Source organism: Chlamydotis macqueenii, chromosome 15, assembly GCF_036417535.1.
Source record: "Chlamydotis macqueenii isolate bChlMac1 chromosome 15, bChlMac1.mat, whole genome shotgun sequence".
Classification (NCBI taxonomy): Eukaryota; Metazoa; Chordata; class Aves; order Otidiformes; family Otididae; genus Chlamydotis; species Chlamydotis macqueenii.
In genome coordinates, this window is record NC_141570.1 from 3082490 (window position 1) to 3102504 (window position 20015).

The 20015-nt window shown below is 54.7% G+C and overlaps 2 protein-coding genes across 2 annotated transcripts; both read right to left on the reverse strand.

Moving 5' to 3' along the window:
- On the reverse strand, positions 1–9824 carry DRG2 (developmentally regulated GTP binding protein 2). The gene is made up of 13 exons (XM_086759987.1): positions 9709–9824; positions 8437–8597; positions 7918–8007; positions 6666–6726; positions 5689–5779; positions 5222–5294; positions 4977–5067; positions 4700–4797; positions 3999–4075; positions 2900–2988; positions 1946–2004; positions 1472–1525; positions 1–1388 (listed from the first exon to the last, which is right to left on the reverse strand). Exons 1-13 carry the CDS (start codon positions 9770–9772, stop codon positions 1302–1304), a joined length of 1095 nt encoding a protein of 364 aa, XP_086616113.1. The 5' UTR covers positions 9773–9824; the 3' UTR covers positions 1–1301.
- A 457-nt stretch (positions 9825–10281) lies between these two features.
- GID4 (GID complex subunit 4 homolog) lies at positions 10282–20001 on the reverse strand. The gene is made up of 6 exons (XM_086760153.1): positions 19728–20001; positions 17292–17351; positions 16271–16378; positions 15431–15532; positions 14251–14381; positions 10282–13034 (listed from the first exon to the last, which is right to left on the reverse strand). The coding sequence occupies exons 1-6, from the start codon at positions 19953–19955 to the stop codon at positions 12971–12973; spliced, it is 693 nt and encodes a 230-aa protein (XP_086616279.1). The 5' UTR covers positions 19956–20001; the 3' UTR covers positions 10282–12970.
- Between the last annotated feature and the right edge of the window lie 14 nt (positions 20002–20015).

Sequence of the window (20015 nt, forward strand, 5' to 3'; positions counted from 1 at the left end):
TTCACATGAAATAGCCACTTTTATTTTCTCAGATAAAATAATCCTTCCATTTCTGCTCGATCAGGTTGTGAGAGGTGGGGAGGAGCACAGAGGGGAGGGAAGGAGCCCTGCTCAGACAAGTTTGCCATCAGACCTGTCCTCGCAGTTAACAATTCACATCAGACCGAACCCTTTTTCAATGAAAGAAAATAAAAGCTATCGGCAGCTCCTGATCCCAGAAGGAAAGAGCTGTTCTCTATCAGGCACTCTGAATGGTTTAGCGTCGGTATTCAATGACAAAGCATTTCTGATGAAAAATATCCAGACAAGCAACGATGTTTCACAGGGCTGGGGTAAACCCCACGGCATGGGATGGTACTCTGAGCTCAAAGAGCCGTTACCAGAATTTAGGGGCACGGCTGAGAAAGGAGATCCCCAGCAATACTCCTGGGGACTAGAGCAGGACAGGAGTAAAGGAGGAAGTTCCCAAGACAGCTCCTCAATGAGCGATGCACCAGAAGTGAATCCTCGCTGCAGCCCGCGGCGCTCTGATCGTACCCTGCTGCAGTTGGGGCAGGGTAGTAATTCATTAACAAGGTTTAATTGCTCATCTCTCTTAGTACCAGTTGGACCAGGATGTCCCACAAACCCCCCGCAGAGCTAAGGAGAGGCACAGAGTGCCACGTTTTAATGTGAATTGAGGCGGGACCATTATCAATTCCCCAGAGGTTGTCTCAGGTGCAGAGACCGAAGTCTCCAAGGCTGAAAGCTGCAGAGACAACGTGTCCCGTGAGCAGGGGAGGGAGAACTTCCTTTCTCTTTCAGATCAATGCTTAAATTACGCAAATGGATAAGCAGCAGCAGCAAAGCCTCAGCAACGTTCTCTCAGCCCTGGCTTCCCTGTTCCAAGGCACAGGGCCAGATTTGTTCACACAAACCCATGAACTTCCTACCAGTTAAGCAAGCCACTGCTAGGCTAACACGTGGATCTATGTGCAAACCCTGCCAGGGGCAGGACAGCGCTGGCTGGGGGAACTGCGTCCTAGAAAAATTGACTCCTTTTTTAAGAAACATTACTTGGCCTGAAATTCTGCAAGATGGAAACCCATCTTCCCCATCCCCACCTGCAAGTACAGCAGCCTCATTTTTTGCCTCTCTCCAAGAGAAGGAACTTCACAGAAGCCTTCTTGCTTTCTTGGTTGTGGAACACATCTCCCTTTTTCCTTTTTTTGCCCTTTTTTTTTTCTTTTTTTTTTTTTTTTGCTTTTCTGTGGTCAGTTCCAATTCTAGCGATTAAAGAGAAGGCCAGGCACCAAAGAGGGTTACTTCTTTACGATCTGAATGACATCTTCATGCTCCATCATATGGGTTAAGCCCACTCTTTGAGGGCTATATTTTGTGCTTGTCCCCTTTAAAGGAAAAGGAGGAGAAGGGTTAGGAGAAGACCAGAGACACCCACGGACAGGGATTTCTTTTGCTGTTAAACACTTACCCACACCAAGGCATATTTGAACTGGCTGGCTAACGATCTGTGAATTCGATGGCACTGCAAGACAGACAGACAGTAGGTGAGGCAGCGCAACGACAATACTTTGCAAACAACTCACTCCACGTCCAGGAACCAGAAGGAACTCAGCTCTATGTCAGAAATTACACGAGTGACTTCAGGAGCCAGTCAATAGCACTTGAAAGAAGACAGAACAGACGCACAGGAACCACCAGTCCACACAAAGCCCCATTCCACCGTTCCATGTGCTTTTGCACTGGACTGCATTAAGTGATTTTTTTAACCTTTCATAGCAGCTAGGAAAGAAACCTGAGACAGATGTAATCAGTAAAGGTAACAAAAGGAGAAGCCCAACTAAACACTAACATATCCTGAGCTTTATGAGCACAAATCACGGCAGGCTCCAAGAGGAACTTGCCTTCTACAGACAAAGAAACGTAAAAAATGCAGAGAAATTACCACATGCTCCACAGAGGCCCCTTTCCGTAGGATAATGGCGTCTGTAAAGTCTGGTCTCTCTGTGGAGAAGGAGGAGAGAGGGGAAAAAAGCATTGGATTTCCATCAAGTGTGTTCTAACATCCTGCCACCACCTCACATTGCCTTGTGCGTCCTACTCCCAAATTCCTCCTCCCGTGACACTCGTCAGCTCCCAGACAGAACACGTACCTGGGTACTCGAAAGCATCAAACCACTTCTGTACCACTCCAGTACCCAGAGGTACGGTCACCCACGTCACACACTCACAGCTCACCTGCTCCAACCTCATTCTAAATACCTGACTTAAGACAAAGCCACCCACGTCAAAACACACCTGCTCAAGAAACCAAACCACTCCGCAGTTTTCTGTAAAATCCCCAGGATTTCACAGCTTCACAAGCACCCAGAAAGTTCCTCAGTCTCCTCACATCCACCCAAGTTCAGATTCACAACCAAACAGGAACAAGTTGTAGACACACTTTCATCACTGGGAGAAGCTGCAAGCAAATTATAAAGCAAAAGGAGGATCAAAGGCACTCCTGAGCCTTGGGAGTCTGGCAAAGGAATCACCAAAACTCTCACAGCAGGAAGGAGACCTCTTCTGGGCAGCGATGGGCTGAACAGCTCATCACAGAGTGTGCATAATGAGGAAGAAAGCTGCGAACTTGCAAACTTTCTCCATATCATCATGCAAAGTCTTAAGAAAATTCAGCTTTTCCGGCGCAGAGAGAATAAGAGAGCCGTGGTGAGATACACGCATGGCTGGATGAGACAGAAGCTGAAAGCTGGTCAGGGAGAGCGTAATTGCAGCACTTCCAGGATACAAGAGACCGGTGACAGCCAGGCACCCGAGCCCCACTGGCAGCCTGCCTGCCCTGAGGAGCAGCAGCCCTTACGTGCCTTTCAAACCCTCTGCTCAGCTCACGGCCACTTACGTCCTCTCTTCTGGGTGTAGATGCAGGTAAGCGCCAGGTATTCCCAGAGCTTCTCCAGCAAGTAGTCCAGGTTCAGTTTCATGCCGCAGCTGCAAAACACCAAGAACAGACCCGTGTTTACTGCTGTTGTGATTTAGAGATCCAGAACAACAAGGTGAAACATCTTATTAAAGCGTGAACTGTTGTGGTTTAGCCCCGGTCACCACACAGTTGCTCGCTCACCCTCCTCCGTGAGATTAGGGAAGAGAATTGGGAAGAAAGGGAAATACAAGAGTTGAGATGGAGACAGTTTACTAGAATAGCAAAGGAGAATTACAATGATAACAGAATATAAGGTTATTAAAATATACAAAATGAACAATGCCTGATTTCTCACCACCCGATGTCCCAATGACGGATAGAGCCCGTCCTGAGCAGCGATCACGGAAACGAAACCGAGCAGCAAGCGAAGGAGCGAGAGGGAGAGAGAGAGATCGATGTCCCCCCAGGCAACCTCCACTTATATACTGAGCACGACGTTTATGGCATGGAATACTCTCTTCGGCCAGTCTGGGTCAATTATTCTGGCTACACCCCTCCCAGCTTCCTGCACCTGCACATTAGCGAGACCTGGAAAGCCCGGCAGTGTCCTTGGTCTCTTTCACAACAACTGGTATCATCAGTGTGTTTATCTCAATTCTTCACAAATGAAATCCACAACACACTGGCTACTGAGAGGAAAATTAACTCCATCCCTGATGAAACCAAGACACTAGGGAACAAGGGGGAAAGTCTTTAATGAGGCCGCTAAAGGAAAAACACAAGGTGAAATAAATAGGGCTTTCGGAAGGGCAAGCAGCTTTGAAGCAGCAGAGCCCCAGCCAGATATATCAGCACCTCTGAGGAAACAAGCTCAACAGGCGTACTCTGGCCTGCGGAGTGGGGAGAAGCAGAGCAGCCTGCCTCTCTGGGGGAAGGAAGCCCAGAAAAAGCTGCGCGGTGGCTCTGCTTCTCACCCCAGCAGCTGCAGGCAGCCCTGGGAGAAGCCCCTTCTTGGGAAGACGCTGGGGAAAGGGGTATGAACTGAATCACCTCAGCAGGCAGCGTGACAGGCTCCTACCTGATTACAACGCTGTGGGGTCTCCGAGCAAGACGATCCACTTCCTCCATAGAGATCTGGTCAATCTTGTTATAAACCTAAGTCAAAGGAAAAGCACACACCCTTTAGGAAGTCAACTCAGCAGCACTGCAAGGAAGACAGACACACACACGTAGGTATAAGGAGGCATTTCCAGCATTTCTGGAACAGAAAAACATATCCTGTCAGCCAGAGGGCAGCTCAAGGCTCTCAGGAAAATAAACTGTTGACATTCAGAAGCCTAAATGTGAGTTTGGGCCTTTTAAAGCTCTCCCTTTGGGATGGCTTGCAACACCTCCTCCAGCATCTTCGATTTCACTACAGACCCAGTTGCCACCAGAGCCATTAAGTGACCTCTGGCACGAGGGACCAGTAGGGAAAGATCCAAGCGCAGAGCTCCCAGCACAGGAACCGAAGGCTCCGCACCCTGGGAGCAAACCCGGTCCCGCCAGAACGCGCGGCCCGCGCTGCTCCACGGCAGCCAGCCACAAGAGGGCACAGGGAACACACGCAGCGCAGTCGCACACGCAAAGCTCATAAAAAGCTCCCTCTTGAGCTGTGCTTTCCACCTCTTAAACCCCAAATCGTTACGGCTCTAGGAACCAGGAAGATCCACCGTTTCCTTCAGCAAAGAACAGAGACGCTCGGCGCGGCAGAAGGCAGGCTGTTCCCGAGATACTCACGTAGAGGCACGGCATGTAGACCCTGTTGCCTACGATCACGTCGATGAACTCATCAGGGGAACAGTCCTCCCTGAAGAGGACCTCAGCATTGAAGATTTCTGAGGGGAACATTGTCAAGGCCCAAATCCCAACGCACCCACACGCCGCTGAGCTCGCTTGTCAAAGCCTGCTGTCAAGCCAGCAAGCACCAGAGACAGGGCAAGGCCATCCCACAGCAACACCACCTGACCCACGAGCCGCTGATGGCGTAAGGGCCTCCTGTTTTAGGAAAGGATACTATACTCATGGAGGATGAGCTGCACCAGCTTCTCGGAGCACTGAGTCAACGTGACGGTCGAGTTGAAGGAGATACCTCCACCCTTCTTCGGCTGCAGGGAGGCAATAAAGCAACTTAAGAAGAGTCTGCAAAACCCACGCGCCCCCCTTTCAGTCCGTCCAACACGAGGGGCAGCACACAGCGACGCCCGCTTTGAGTAGGCAGCCAGACACAAGGCGTGCTTGCAGCAGCCCGAGAAACCTCACCTTGAAGTAGATATTTGGTTTGCTTTTGTTCAGGCGGATTCCTACAGATTCCAGTTCTTTCTCCAGCAAGGCCCTGCAGGGACACTGCACGTTAGTACCTGTGAGACCCAGCGCAGTCAGGTGACACCCATACCTTCCATTTCTGACTATCATATCGACGCAGCCTTGCCGCAAGCTTTCGCTACAACCCAAAAACCACAGCTAAGGCAGGACAGAGTCGGTGGTGGAAATCTAGGTTGACATCTCCATCTCTGAACAGGCAACCCGTGGGAATGATCCTTCTCAGCTCAGAAGCACAAGCCAGTTCGCTAGCACGCTTCTAACGGAGTACAACCTCCGTCTCGCGCTCAACAGCTTACGTACTGGTTCCCCAACATGCAGGGAACACAACACTTTTCTGGGCACGTCGGAGCCCCTGAAGCTGGCCCACCTCGCGCAGCTCCACAGGCTCAGAAGCGCACACCCACCTCTGTACTTCGCCCTTCGTGGCATCCAGCATCATAATGACGACGTCTGCTGTCCTGGCCACAGCTATCACCTGCCGGCCTCTGCCCTTCCCTGCGGAGAGACGGGCCGGCCGTACATCAGCAGGAGAAACCAGCTGCGGGTTCTGCGATAGACGGGGACTGCCGCCCTGCACAGCTGCTCGGAAGCAAGGAAAGGATCCTGCAGGACCGCTGCTGGGGGGCCCTGAGCGAGGATATGTGGGCCATCCGCAGTCCTATGTCCAGAACAAGCCCCAATGAATACTCTGCTGCTGCTCCTCCACCACAGCTTACATGATGGTGTGTAAAACCATCAGAGTACAGCTGCACGGGTGGAAACGACATCTCTGCCAGCAGGACAGGCGTCCCCAGACGTGTGCAACAGCTCCAGGCAGCAGAGACAGCTCACCCAGGCCCAGATTGGGCCCCCTTTTTTTTTTTTTTCCCCCAAAATTTCCCTAAGGCATCCTCTCATAAGATTTTCCTAAGCTTCATAAGGCATCTTCTCACTCAACCAGCCAATCAGGACAATAACGCAGCAGAGGGACAAAGCCAACACCTCCTCCCAGAATCAGGAGTCACGGGAGGACATGAGGAGCTCAGGAAATTAGTCAAGAGGGGTTACTGTTCAGCTGCAATTTCCCCCTCCGCCTCTCCAGCATCTTTCTTTAGATTTCCTCTGTACCAGAAAACAGATGAGCAAGATAACACTCATGCAAGAAGGTGAGAAGTGACTGGCTTGCTTTGGCTCCCACCTCCAGAAAAGCATCTTTCTGCTACATATAGAGCCTTACGTGGGCTCAGGGACAGGAATCGTGCCTCACATACGATCAAGGACCCTGAAATTTGGAAAGCCAACATGGGAACTGTCGCCCCAGGAAACCCGCTACCGCCCGAGACTCCCGGGTGCGCTACTGAGGGCAAATCCCTACGTTACGCGAACACAGAGCTCAGCCAACCTTGCGCTGCTCCTTCGATGATCCCAGGCAGATCCAGCAGCTGAATATTGGCTCCTTTGTACTGAAAAGAAAACAGAAGGACGGAAAGCTGAAAGGTTTGTGCAGAGCACCTGAGCTGCCTCGAAAGCCCCAAGCAGGTGCTGGATTCTAAAGCCTGCAGAGTGTGGAAATGAATGAGCCTGACGGAGCAGGACAACTCCGCACAAAGCCCTCGGCTCCGTTCTGCGGAGGCAACCTCCAGAGCGTCTCCTACGAAGCTGCGTTCAACACCGCACGCCGCGGTACGCTGGGTCCTGACCTCCTGAAGCACCACGTGATTCAGACTGACAGAGCACCAGGAAAACAGCACAACAGTCACGTTATCCCGAGTTAGTGAAATGGAAAGGAAAGAAAAAAAAAAACGAGCCAAAAACCCAAAGCCTTGCTTTCTTCATCTAATGAGAAAGCACAGTCACAAGCAAGTGCCATCATCTCTTACAGAGACGATCAGAACTCCCCAGACGTGCTGCAGGTCTCGCAGCACCGGGAAACAAGGGGAGATTTGCACTCATCAGATCTGCAGGGACGTTAGCTTCCAGCCTGCTGTCGCAGCGAAGTCCTCTGCCACGGCTCTAGCGACCGACCGCAGCTCACGGCTGCATCTGGATGCGGCACAACGTTTGTGTTCGTTCTAACACCAGTACGGTTACTTTCACTATTGAACTCCGCTCGCCATTCTGACCCAGATTTTCTCATTACTCTTGGACGCTTTTCAGTTTGATGCCCTTTACCATTTGCTTTACTGACGGATGCTTAGGCCACCGCTAATAAAACTCCTCAAGGACAGGAGCAGTTGTATTTTCTTTCCCAATTGATCACGGTACAGATTGCCTCCTTTAAAGCTTCATTAAAAACAAATCTGTCAAGGTTTCCAGCCATCTGGTCAATGGCGCCAACAGCGGTGATAAAAAACTCTGCTGAGCAGCATCGTATTGCTCCGGTCAGTCGAACGGCGGCACACGAAACCCCGCTCAGGCAGTCAGTCCTGAAGAGTTACGTCGCCTAGGGAAGCGCTAAATCAGCACTGCGGGGTGCAGAAGACCCGATACCACAAGCACTCAAGACCTCCTGAAGTTTAAAGCGGAAGTCAGCGGAGATCTTTGGATGGCACCGCTCCCTCGCGGCAGCGCACGCGTAACTGGTGTGAACAGACACGTTTACACGCCTGGGTTTCTCACCGTCGCTACGCTGAAGGGAGGAGAATCCTACTCACCTCTATGACTCCCGGGATACACGTCAGGGTTGTGAACTCGTAAGACGCAGCTTCGCTGGCAGTTGAGGTCATTAAACTCAGAAACGTGGACTGAAACGCAAGAGATGAGCGTCAGCAGAGACAAATGAAAGCACCGGTACGCGTTCAGCAAGACAAGCAACGCCAAAGCGCTCCCCCAGCTGTTACAAGCTGTGTTGGGGCTGTTCCAGGCGCGGGGGCTGAAGCGGCGATGGGCGAGCCAGCGCTTTCGCTGAACCAAGGTAAATCCTCTGCTCTCCCCCATTTTCTCAGCAGGCCTGCAGCTGGGCAAGGTTCAGGCTGTTACCGCAGGGCACCGTGCACAAGACGAAGCAGCGCTTCCCCCAGCTCTGACTTTCAGCTCTCAGCGGACAGTAATTTTCTCTCAAGTCACGGCAAGAAGGTGGAAGAGGAAGAGGAGACGGACACCTGTTTTACAGCCACCACCCGCCACAAACCTGCAAACACGCACGCCAGGCGGCCAACGCAGACCTCACTGACCTTACCCACGGAGGGAAAACCGATCAGCGCCACCCGGGCATCTCCGGATTTCATCACATCAAAGCCTTCTCCTTTAGCGGCCGAGGATTTGGAGGGTTCCAGCAGCTGAGCTCTGTATTTCGCAAGCTTCGCCTTCAGCAGGCCGAGGTGGTACTCAGTGGCTGGAACAACACAGACACAACAACCAGTTGACAAAAAAAAAAAAAAAAAAAAGAAAAAAAAAATCGCTGATAATTCACTTGTAGAAATAAGAACCATTCTAAAAACAAACACTACGGATCTTGGTCCATGTCTTAACCACTGGCACACACGAGCTACTCCCGAGCTGCTCTGCAAACCTTGGAAACAGCAGGCATTGAGAGCAAACCTGCCGGTATCCCGCACAGACAGCGAGGCTGGAGGGAAAGGAGCAGCCCAAACGTTCCCAAGGCAAGGAGGCAGGCAGCGGGAGAGCAGGTGCAGGAAGGAACGGCTGCAGGGAGGCAGTTAAGGAGGGAGAGACCACTGCGGGAACGGCCGCTCCCGGGGAAAGGCCCCTCCCTACACCGCTCACATTCAACACTACAAAAACACAAGATTTTTTTTTTTTTCCTCTGCTCTTGTCAAGTTTTAAAAACACATTTAACTTGTAGCTCACGTCTGTGAAAGTATATTAACTTATTCTTAGCAAAACACTTGCATTTACACCTGATACAGGAAAAGAAAAAAAGGCGGCAGTTGTTTTAGGGCACAGAGCCCAGCAGCTTACGGGTTTGACTGTTTTTCCTCCCACCACAGCCTACAGCCCCCGGAAGCAGCCAGGCGCTGGGCACTCGCTCTGGCAGAACCCGAGGGGAGCGCTGCCCCCCAGTCCCCTTTTTTGAGTTAAGGCACCAGCCCACCCTGGGCCCCCTGCGCCAGCAGCGCTTGGGCTCCTCGGCCCAGCTCTGAGGAGAGCCGGGGGTGCTGCCAGGGCTGCGGACCCACCTCCTCCAGGCACTCCCCCACCCCCCAGCCTCAGGGGGGCCCCCTGCTCCCTCGCCCGCCCCAGCCCTCAACACCCCAAACCCCTCAACCACCCCGACCCAGCCCCTTGGACCCCCACACCCCACCCCAGCCTCGCCAAACACCCCACATCCTGCCTCCCCCCCGGCCCAGACCGTCACCTCTTCCCCCGCACCCCCTTCCCAGCCCCTCGCACCCCCCCGTACCCCCCTCAAGGCCTCTGCCTCGCCCGGCATCCCCGGGAACCTCAGCCCCCGACCTCCCCCGCGCCCCACCGCCGGCCCGGACCTTTGTTCTTCTGCGTGCGGGCGATCTCCTTCTCGATCTCGGAGATCTTCTCCAGGATGCCCATGGCGGGGGCCGGCCCGGCCGGGGCCCCGCACGCCGCTCGCCGGAAACGCCGCCGGCCCGTGCGTCCGTCCCCCTCAAACGTCCGGGCTGACTCTCGGCGGGCGGTGCTGTGCTGTGCTGTGCTGTGCAGCCGCCGCGCCGCTCCGGCCGCCTCCCGCGCCCCGCGTTCCGGGTTCCGCCCACCGCCATCCCCGGGGACACGGGTGGGCGCCCGCGGGCTCACCGGGGAGCCGGCTGGCAGTGCGAGGTGTCCCCGAAATAAGGCTCCGGAGGGGGCTAACGGGAGCTGCTTATAGGGAAAGGGCTGGAGAACCAGGCAGGTTTCAGAGGGAGCCCCCCACACCAGGCCTTGCCCCCTCCTGCTCCCCTAATTAGGGACAAATGCTGCATTTCAGGCAATCAGCAGCTTATGGGATTCCTGGAGAACCTCAGGAGGGGAAAGATGAAGCCTGGCTCTTCCCCAGAACCCAGAAACACGTTGGTCGACAAACACACACGGACACAGACACCTTAAATACATCTCATGTTTAATTTGGACGTCGATTGCTCCACAAAATGCCGCCTCAGCCCCTGCTCCATCTGCCCACGAGCACACCCCTTCTGCAGCCAGCACGGATAAAGAGACATCACAACCTCTTCCAAGTCCAAACACCCCATTTCCTACCTCCGCACCCCCGATCCTCCTCCGCTCAGTTCTCTCTCACCACCCCGCGACATACGTAACGTCTCTCCCCAGCTCATCACACAAGGCAAAGAAAAAGAAAACCAAAACGAAGGCTTCAGAGGAGAGAAGCTCCAAATACTGACAGACCTTGCCAACCTCTCAGCTCCACGACCTGCTCTGCGCCCACCATACACATCCCACAGGGCGGCATCGCGCCAGCGGCTTTGGATTTCAGTCGAAATCGGCTTCAGGACGGTGGGACGGAGACAGGCAGAGAGCAGGACGCTCCTTCCCCACCGTTCTCACAACATACCAAGTCTCAGAGAAAAACACGAAGCTTTTAGGGCAGTTATACTTATTAAACAACCCTAGGATCCTTCCTAGCCCAACTTCTGCCAACAACCACAGTGTTAATTCAACTCAACCGCGTCAGAAACCCGAGTGCGACGCTGCGCCGACAGCCACGGGGAGCGCGAGGAGACCGGCACTGCCGCCAACATCGCAGGCAGGCGGCTCCGCGGGGCTGCAAACAGCCGGCGGCGTGGGGGTCCCCACCTCCACAGAGCGCGTGGAAGAAGGCTCTGCCCCCACGCTTGCTCACAGTGAAGCAGCACCACCGGCTTTCGCCTCTAAAACCAGGACATCTCCCAGCACGCCCGTGAGGAAACCCCTCTCCCCGTCATCCCAAAGGGGACGAGTTTCTCCCAGAGCAGGATAAAACGGGAATCCACTTCCCAACTGCTCTGCTCACAGCCGCTCTCCGCACCTCGAACCGCTCTCCCGCTTGCCTTTGCGCTACTCTACAAAACCCAAGAGTAGCAACGGCCGAGACAACGGCACGCGCGTCCTTCGTCGGCAGCGCGGCCTCCCCGCTCCTCCCGCGAACAGCGCTCTCTCCGTTCGTGCTGGGGAAACGCATTCGTCCGCGGCGACCAGCGCGCGCGAGGCGGGCGCCTTCTGCATCACCTCCTGCTGCTCCTCCGATCACGCAAGATCCCAAATTGGAATACAGGAAACGGGCTCACCGACACCTGAATACTTTCTCGTTAAGGCTTAAACCGGCAATTCAGCTGCAATGAACCAGACAAACACCGCAGAAGGAAGAAAGCCAGTTCAAAAGAAAATCCAAACCGCCTCGGCGCTAGGCACCCGGAGGCTTCCCTTTCCTCTTCCTCAGCACCTCAGCGCGCGACACGCGCCGGCTTTAAGGGGATTGTTTGTAAAACAGCCAGAAAAATGCAAACTAAACCCTCACAAAAGCCCCGCAGGTGGGACCGTCACATTAAATGTACAACCAAGGCCAACTTTTAAAATGTCTTAAAAAAAAAAATAACTCCACACGCGCGTACACACACGCTTTGGCACACGAGCCTTAAGTTATATCACTGGAAACATTTCAAAATCAGAGGAGAGCTACCGTTTTTTTTTCTTTCTTGTTTGGTTTTTTTTTTTCTTTTCTTTTTTTTTTTTTTTTTTTGCCTCGTAAAAAGGTATCAAGCAGTGGCGGTGGTGAAGCACGAAGAGCGAGTACGAATGCCGAACAGTCCCAGAGCTGTTCCTGCGGCGCTGCTCACGGCTTGCACCCCGGTTACTTTCCCAAAGCGGCAGCTGATTACATACAGGTATATAAAAACTAACGCGGACATTCCCGGTTTTCAATGTGAAAACAGTAAAATGTAATCGAGTACTTGTGCATTTGCCATAGGGTCCTTGGGAAAAGGAACCATAAAAATACTTCTTTTTTTAATAAAAGTCTTTTTTTTTGTCCTTTTTTTTTTTTTCTTTTTTACCCTTAACTTAAGTAAAGAGCAAATATACACCTATAAGCAGGGTTCAGATCCACTTTACTGAGAGCCTGGAAGTCCATACATCAAATTAATTCCCAGTGGCGTATCCAGACACCGGAACAGCTCCCAGCTCCGAAGGGCCGGCGTTCCTGAAAGATCTGCGGCTCCAGCTAACCTCGTTAGCCAGCGCAAAGCAAAAACTCGTTCAAGCCTTATCTGTCTCAGCCAACACTCCCCCGACAGACTGCAGCTGAGCAGCTCTCTGCCAAGCAGAGCCTCGCACACGGGACCCAGCTCTGGGAGCATCAGAGCTGGCAGTCTGGGCAACAAACCTGAGTTCTGGCGATTTCAACCCAAATCAGGCTGTAACAAGGAAAATATAAGCGCTTGAGCTTATATTTTCTTATTACTCAGAGGACAGACCACTGACTCCAGCTACTGAGAAACAGTTTCCAGAGAGCTGGGAGGAACTTCAGTGACAGAGAAACTAGCTGTGCGATACCAAAGTGCATTTAAAGGTAGCTTAAAACCAGATTAGAGATCAAATCGCCACTCGATGGGAGGGAGAATCGAGCTCCAGCAGCCACGCTCCTTGGGCTGGGTGGGTTAACGTTCAGGCTCTCTCTCACGAGTCCGAGGGGCAGGAGAGAAGCGTGCATTCCCGTGCTCCGACAGGGACACAGTCCTCCTGGCAGGCCATGCTCTCCTGCCCAGTTTGCTTCCGTGCGGTATCAGTTCTGGACAGCTGTCATCGGAATTCGTAGATAGGAGCGCTGTGCTCAGGAACGTGAGTTAAATTCAATGATTGATACCTGGCAGAGAGGGAGAAGACAGACGAGAGGATTACGTGGAGCAAGAGAACTCCCCTAGCACTATCGGCTCCTGCCTGGCAGGTCACAGAGCAGACATGCCGGCGGCTGGCTCTTCTCTTCCCCCTCCGGGTCTCAGAGCTGTAAGGGCACCCAGCACCCACTCATCCCTGGTGCCAAAACCCCGCGAGACTCAGCATCGTTCCTCATTTCCATTCCCGTGCCTCTGAGCTACCTGCAGCCAGGCTGCGTTCGAGGTGGGCTGGCTGTGGTTTCTGCACACCTTTTGAAGTTCCACAGCTTTCATGTTCAAACGGTGTTTGCTACAACTGCAAATTACGCTCGGGTCTTTCAAAGCTTAGCTCGAGGGAATTAATCCGAAAGCCTCCCAGGTACCTTCCCTCCCCCTGAGAGCTTCCAGCCACCCTGCAGATTCACTTGCAGCACGTGACAGATATCCAAGGCTATCAGAGGGAAAAGAGGTCTCCGCAGCTACTTGTCACATGGCTTTAACAAGAAACCAGCCAATTAACTTTGACTGTTCCCTGCGTCTTACAGCAACACCCCAAGGACCTTGGACTACAAAGCATTGGCCTAACAAGATTTCTGCATGAAGGGAGCAACAGCTAAGCTGCTACATGTGAGAAATCACTCAGCTCCTCCTCGAAGGCCCCTCCACCACGCTCTGAAGGGCCAAGGCACGGAGCAGCTCACAGCCTGAATCGCTGCACAAAGCGCAAGCTGAGGGAGCGCAACCCTACGCACGAGGCCAGGCTGCTTCACGCTGGCCTGTCCTCAGGGAGGGCAGGAGCAGGCCAGCCCTGCGGGCGTCTGGGCTGGAAACCTGGCCATCCCTGAGAGGGATGCTCTCAGCGAACCTCAGCTGGTGTCTGCCTCCCAGCGTACCTCACAGACGCACCAGACCTTTGCCTCGCTGGGCCACGGCACGTCTCCAGACCCGTCATCGCACCGTGTTGCCAGCCCCGTTATCCCCAGCCGTGCCAAAAGGGCAGCTACTTCACACCGCACGAAGGAGCTGCCACGCACAGCACACACACCCTCCCTTCTGCCCCAAGGTCCGGCCGCCAGCCTGAACCTCCTTCCCGGCCCAGAGAAACACCGCCTGGACGCTCTCAAGGCTGCAGGCAAGCAGGAGAGGAGTCACTGCTTGGTCTGAGGAGCCACCCTTCAGTCCACAGGAGGAAGGACTCTTCCTTACCATTCTGAACTCCTATGGTAGTAATAGCCCTCTATAGATGCTGCTGACTTCTGGAAGCAGATGTAATAGAAACCAGCAAAGGAAGCACCGCTGATGTCTTTGATAGTGTGATCTGGGACTAGGAACTGTTCCTGCACACAAAACATAGACCGTATTTTAAAATGCCGGTCAAATACTACCCCCTCAACCCACTCCGCCCTCCCAAACTGAATGTTGGCACCCCTTAACACGAAGGCACTCCTGGCTGAGCCTTCCCTGCGCTTGCAGCAGCCCAGACCGCAGAGACCAGCGTGTTCTTTCACCACCTGCCACCGCAGACATTTTACAGAGAAGCAGACAACTGAGAACCAAACCAGTTTTACAGAGTGGTGAGATCAGTTCCAGTTCAACTCCTGCTTCCTGCGAACCAGAAGCTAATTGCAAAATCAGGAATCAGAGCGGCTTGGTTGGTGGAGAGAAGGCTCCAGGGAGACCTTGTTGTAGCCCTTCCGTACTTACAGGGGGGGCTTACGAGAACTAAGGAGAGAGACTTTTTACCAGGGCCTGTAGTGACAGGACAAGGGGTAATGGTTTAAACTAAAAGAGGGCAGATTTAGATGAGATACAAGGAAGAAATTCTTTACTATGAGGGCGGCGAGACACTGGAACAGGCTGCCCAGAGAAGGTGCGGATGTGCCGTTACTGGAAGCGTTCAAGGCCAGGCTGGATGGGGCTTTGAGTGACCTGGTCTAAGGCGTCCCTGCTCCTTGCAGGGGGGTTTGAGTTCACGATCTTTAAAAGGTCCCTTTCAACCCAAACCATCCTGGGATCCATGCAGCTGCGCAAGGCTCATGTAAAGAGGCAGGAATTGATCCAGCCGAAGAGCAGAGGTGCAGACTGGCCAGTCTGCATCAAACACACAGACCCCGCACAGGGACCGGAGACATCAATTCTCTCATCCACCAGACCATCACCGAGCAAGATTTTCCTGTCGGGTTCTTAGCCGTGACTGCAGCCCTTAAGGATGCAATTAGCTGGCTAGACAGGAGTCACACTGGAATTTGCAAGTATGGTGGGTTAAGAGGTTGGTAGGGCGAGATCTTTCATTAAAACAGTGCAGCTGAAAAAGCTCTCAGGCACCAGAAGCCTCTGTCAGTCACTTGTAAGCAGCTCATCAGAGAGGGAGACGTGCGGAGTTTACCTTCCATCTCATGAAGACATAGTCCCCATTTTTCAGATCCTCATAATCAAAGTCATCGGAGTTAAATGTTTTTGCATACTGGTAAAAAGCCTGGAACTTCCCCTGAAACAAGACAAGAAAAAAACCAGGATGCTTATTCCACGAGCAGAGCTTAGTTGTACCAGCTGCTGTTTAGGAGGGAAGAACTGCTACGGGACAGGCCCTCCCCACCAAAGGGGCTGCTCGTTCCCCGGAGCAGTGCTAAACGTGCACCCCAGGACCAGCACAGGGGAGCACAGGGAATTGCCAGGCAATCACAGCCATATCCAGCCCGGCCAGAGAAGCTCCTGCACTTCTGGAGGAAGATATTTAGACAGAAAGGTAACAAACATCAAAGTCTGTCAAACAACAGCAAAGGTCAAGGCGGGGAGGCCGTCAGCCGGCTGCTGCGGCCGCAATCCAGGGCACAGCGGCAGACACACCCCGAGCAGAGCCCTGAGGTGGCGGAGACACGGGTACCCACAGCCCTGCCCGTGCCAGGGGGCCACCTCTCCCCTTCTCCACTCCATTTTGCGATAAACCTTTAAAACAAGGAGCGCGTTCTTCTGGGAGTGCCAGAGACGGGGATTGCTCTGCTCCCTTCCAACCCCAGGGCCAGCAAGGGGAAAGCAAGGCAGCCTCTCCCTTCTCCCGGATCGCAGCCTGCAGCCCTCCAAAGAGATCCCAGCGGGGGCAAGGAGGGAGACTCCCAAAAAGCAGAGCTTTCCAGGCCCTTCTGACACTTCTTGTGCAGACACCCTCCGCATCTCATCCCCAAACCGGCTGCTCAGCCAGGACTGCATCTGCCCCAGATTTATTTACCCAGTGTTTACGGTCCACGTCTTCGTCAGCGTCCCACTTGCGTGTTAAGAACGGGTGCTTTTTACTGATTATTTCCCCTTCAAAGAAAGTGGTGAGGGTGGGGTACTCCTAGGACAGAAGAGAGATGAACGAGAGGTCAGAAGATTTGTCACGTAGGGACAAAAATCTCAAACACAGGCTCAGTAAAAAGCAGCATCTCGCAGCAATCCAAGGCCGGTGCTCCCACTCCTCCACGCAGCACGCTGACCGGTGCTGCCCCACACCTCTCAAAGGCTGACTCCTACGCACGCACAGCCCCTGTCCCCTTATTCCAACCCCTCTCTCTTCCTCTCTGATCACTTCAGGGACCCAGGAGGAGCCGTGTCAGAGCTGGACTGCAGGGAAGCTCCCATCAGACGATCACGAGCGACCGTTCGCAGGCAGCACCGCTCCCCAGCAGACTCCCGGCGGTTGCCGGATGACATTACAAAGCCCAAGGGCTGGACTGAGCCACCTCACCAGGGGAGAAGGTGGAAAAGCTCTGCTTCAGCATCAAATTAGGAGAAGGCAGGCAGGGAACAGCAGGCTTTGCTGGGGTGAGCGAGCTTCTCCAGGCGCTCCAGTGTAACGACAGGCGTGAGAAGTTCTCCCTGACTGTCCCACACCATGAGCAGACCTTAAGAGGATGCACAGGGAAGGAATTATCTAAAGGTACGACTGCTGGGGTCCTGGGTTATTTTCTTTCAGCAACCCACCACCGCTGGTAGAGCACCTAAAGCTGACTGCAGGGTCAGATTCGGTTCTGCTCAGACCTTGAGGGATGCCAGATAAGCTTCCCTCATTCAGGACTCCCACGGAGGCCCACTGTACCCGCTCAACATGCCAAGAAGAACAGACTGAAGCTATTAAACTACTTAGTGGTCAAATTTACCGTATGCTCAACTCCTCCACTTCCTATTTCTGGTGGCAGCTTCACCCATCCCACCAGGAAAAAGAGAACCCTTTACGCAGCACCTTTCCTTGTTCTGCAGTTAGCACTCACCTCTGTAAGGCCTTTAATCTTCAAGTATCCACAGAGATAGGAGTTTTCCATATCCACATGCTAGAAAAGAGTGCAAAGTCCAACCATAAGCACGGGCACGAAGGCACCCAGTTGCCCCAAGCAGCCCTCCGAGGCTAATTTCAGCTTCAACTGGTACAGACTGTCCAGCTCATTCCCCAGTGCTCCCACTGGCAGCCCTTCCCCATGGCTGGGAACTGCTCGGAAAGGTCATTTACAGGTGCCCAACTCACTTCTGACAGCCTCCGCGCCCCAGGCCTGACAAGACCCCCTCCCTGCTTCCAGCTCCACCACACTGAGGCAGCACCCTCTGCCCAGAGGTCTGCGACGGGAAGCAAACCCCCTCTCTCCACCCAGAAGGAAGCAGCCTCACAGTTTTCTCCGAGTGAGAGCACCCCTGGCAAAATCACCCATAACCCCAGCCCCCGCATTTCCCAGTCAACCACTACCAGTGAGAGAAGCGTAAAAACCATCTATTTAACGGAGATAATTCAGGCTAGAAGAAGAGAACATGGCCCTGAGCTTCACTCTCCACTTATCTAACCAGTCTGACCCACGCGCTACCTGTACTCTCTGCCCAGCGCCCAGCCCAGCAGCACGGCGCAGGCCGAAGCCCGCTCAGAAGCCAGACGTGTGTTTGGAAGGAGGCCTTTCTCCCCGACCCAACGCTTTCATGCTGTCCTTTTTTTTTTTGAGTTACAGGGCTGCACCTCACTGCTTCTGCTGTGCAGAGGGCCGGGGGCTGCGTGTGTTCCAAGCGCCTTTAAAGCCAAGGGATTTTCCCAGCTTTTCCCCAACATCTCCAGATCAGTTTTCAAAGCAAGAAGTGAGTTATTTGGGAAAATGCAAACATCAGCTGTGAGAAGATGGATCTTCCCCACCAGCGATCAAAGGAAAGCGACGTTTCTCTGCGCTCAGCACAGGGAGAGCAGGCAGCCACCTCTTCTCAGCTGACACACGCAAAACAGCAGCATTTTTAGCACAAAGCCAGAGCCAGCCCCGGCGAGAAGGCAGTGTGCAGTGAAGCTGATCAGCCATAGGATGTCCCCACCACGGCAAACCGTACCAGGTACGCTTGTGCTGTGGACAAGGGGAGGACCGCAGGTGAAAAAAAAGACCGTCTGGTTCAAACGCCAGCCCATCTGCTGACCCCGGGGCTCTGACACTGCCCCGCAACGCCGGCACGCGCGCCAAGCTTCATCACCGCATTCGCGACGTCCCCCCGATCCCGCGCCACCAAACTGGGAGCAAAGCTGCGGCTGGCGGGGCGCTCCATAGGAAAGCGTGTATCAGATGTCTGGCTTGCCCGCGTACTGACGACTCCACACCTCATCAGCCCTGCCCAAAGCCATCCTGCCAATGCCCAGGACTAAAAATAAAGCACGCAGGGTGACAATGACTGCAGGGAGGAACGGGAAAGCCGAAGGAGGCAGGGTCCCAATTGCTCAGCGCAGCTGGGCACTACAGCTGCCTGGCTGCATTCCTGCCACAGACAAACCCACGCACTTCGCCCCGGGCTCCCTGCTCAGCCTGGGGAAGCCCGAGTCCCAGGTCCAGCCAGGCCACGCTCTGCCAGCCAGAGACGGCGGCCTGGATCCCTGCTGATTTCCAGCCAGGCCTGAAATACAGGCTGTCCCACTCGTAGGGATTTCCCGGGACAACACGTACTCTAAGTTGGGCTTTTACCCTTCTGCCCCATGGCACGGAGGTGCACGGCCACCCCACAGCCTGAAGGGAACGTTGGAGGGATCCCGGGTTAGGAAACTGGCCAGGTGTGAAGGGAACGGGGCAAAGAGGGAAAGGTTTGAGCGGAGTGGGCCCTCCTCCGGGTTCGAGGGGAAAGGAGCAAGGAGGTGGTGCTGAGCCTCACTGGGCCTGAGGGAAAGGGCGCTCTGCTGCGGCCTGAGGTGAACAGGACAGGGCCTTTTCCCCGGATCCTGAAAGGGAGACAGAGCGCAGCGGGAGGACAGATCCCACGTAGAAGTGACAGGTACCGCCAGGTCAGAGGGGAGCAGGGCAGAGCGGAGCACGGGCCTTCCCAGGTCTGAGGGGCAGGGTCCCCCCGAGGCCTCTGCCACACCGGTCCCCCCTCACTGGGGCTGAGGGCAACGGGGACGCTGGGACTAAGGGAAAGGGCTCTCGCCCGCCTCAGCCACAGGCCTCGCTGGGGCTCGGGGACACACAGCCGGGTCCGGGTTCGGAGGGAACCGGGGGAGGGCAGACACCGACCCGAGCCGGCAACCGGGGCCTGAGGGGAGCGGGGAGGACGGCGGCGGTCGAGGGGAAAAGGCCTGAGGGGACGGGAAAGCGGACGAGTGCTGCCTGAGGGGATAAAGAAGGGGAGCGACCACGGCCTGAGGGGAGCGGGGCCGCGCCGGGCCCGGGGCGGAGGGAGGCGGCCGCCGGCGGGCCCCTCACCTGCATGACGACCTCCACCTCGTAGGCATTGCCCTTGCTGCGCTGCTGCCCGCGGAACTTGGCGCCGCTGTACAGCAGCGAGGTGGCCACGCCGGGCTGCGCCGTGTTGATGGGGGGCGGCGGTACCAGGCTGCTGGCGGCCGCTCCGGAGGGCGGCGAAGAGGCCGAACCCGCCGCTGCCGCCGTCGTTGCCCCGCCCGCGCGGCACCGCTCGCTCCGCACCGGCATCTCGGGAGGGTCCCCGGGCGCCAGCGTGGCCGGGGCCGAGCGCGGCCGGGGGGGGGGGGG

What these genes read in the sequence shown, in the direction of transcription:
- DRG2 (XM_086759987.1), bottom strand. Translation starts at nt 9,772, where the DNA reads ATGGGCATCCTGGAGAAGATCTCCGAGATCGAGAAGGAGATCGCCCGC. An exon ending in CATCGAAGGAGCAGCGCAAG is followed by an intron (nt 5,780 to 6,665) that starts GTTGGCTGAGCT and finishes GTCTCTCCGCAG; the next exon opens with GGAAGGGCAGAGGCCGGCAG. An exon ending in AACCAAATATCTACTTCAAG is followed by an intron (nt 5,068 to 5,221) that starts GTGAGGTTTCTC and finishes GCCTCCCTGCAG; the next exon opens with CCGAAGAAGGGTGGAGGTAT.
- GID4 (XM_086760153.1), bottom strand. Translation starts at nt 19,955, where the DNA reads ATGCCGGTGCGGAGCGAGCGGTGCCGCGCGGGCGGGGCAACGACGGCG. An exon ending in AGATTAAAGGCCTTACAGAG is followed by an intron (nt 16,379 to 17,291) that starts GTGAGTGCTAAC and finishes CTTCTGTCCTAG; the next exon opens with GAGTACCCCACCCTCACCAC. An exon ending in ACGTGGACCGTAAACACTGG is followed by an intron (nt 15,533 to 16,270) that starts GTAAATAAATCT and finishes GTCTTGTTTCAG; the next exon opens with GGGAAGTTCCAGGCTTTTTA.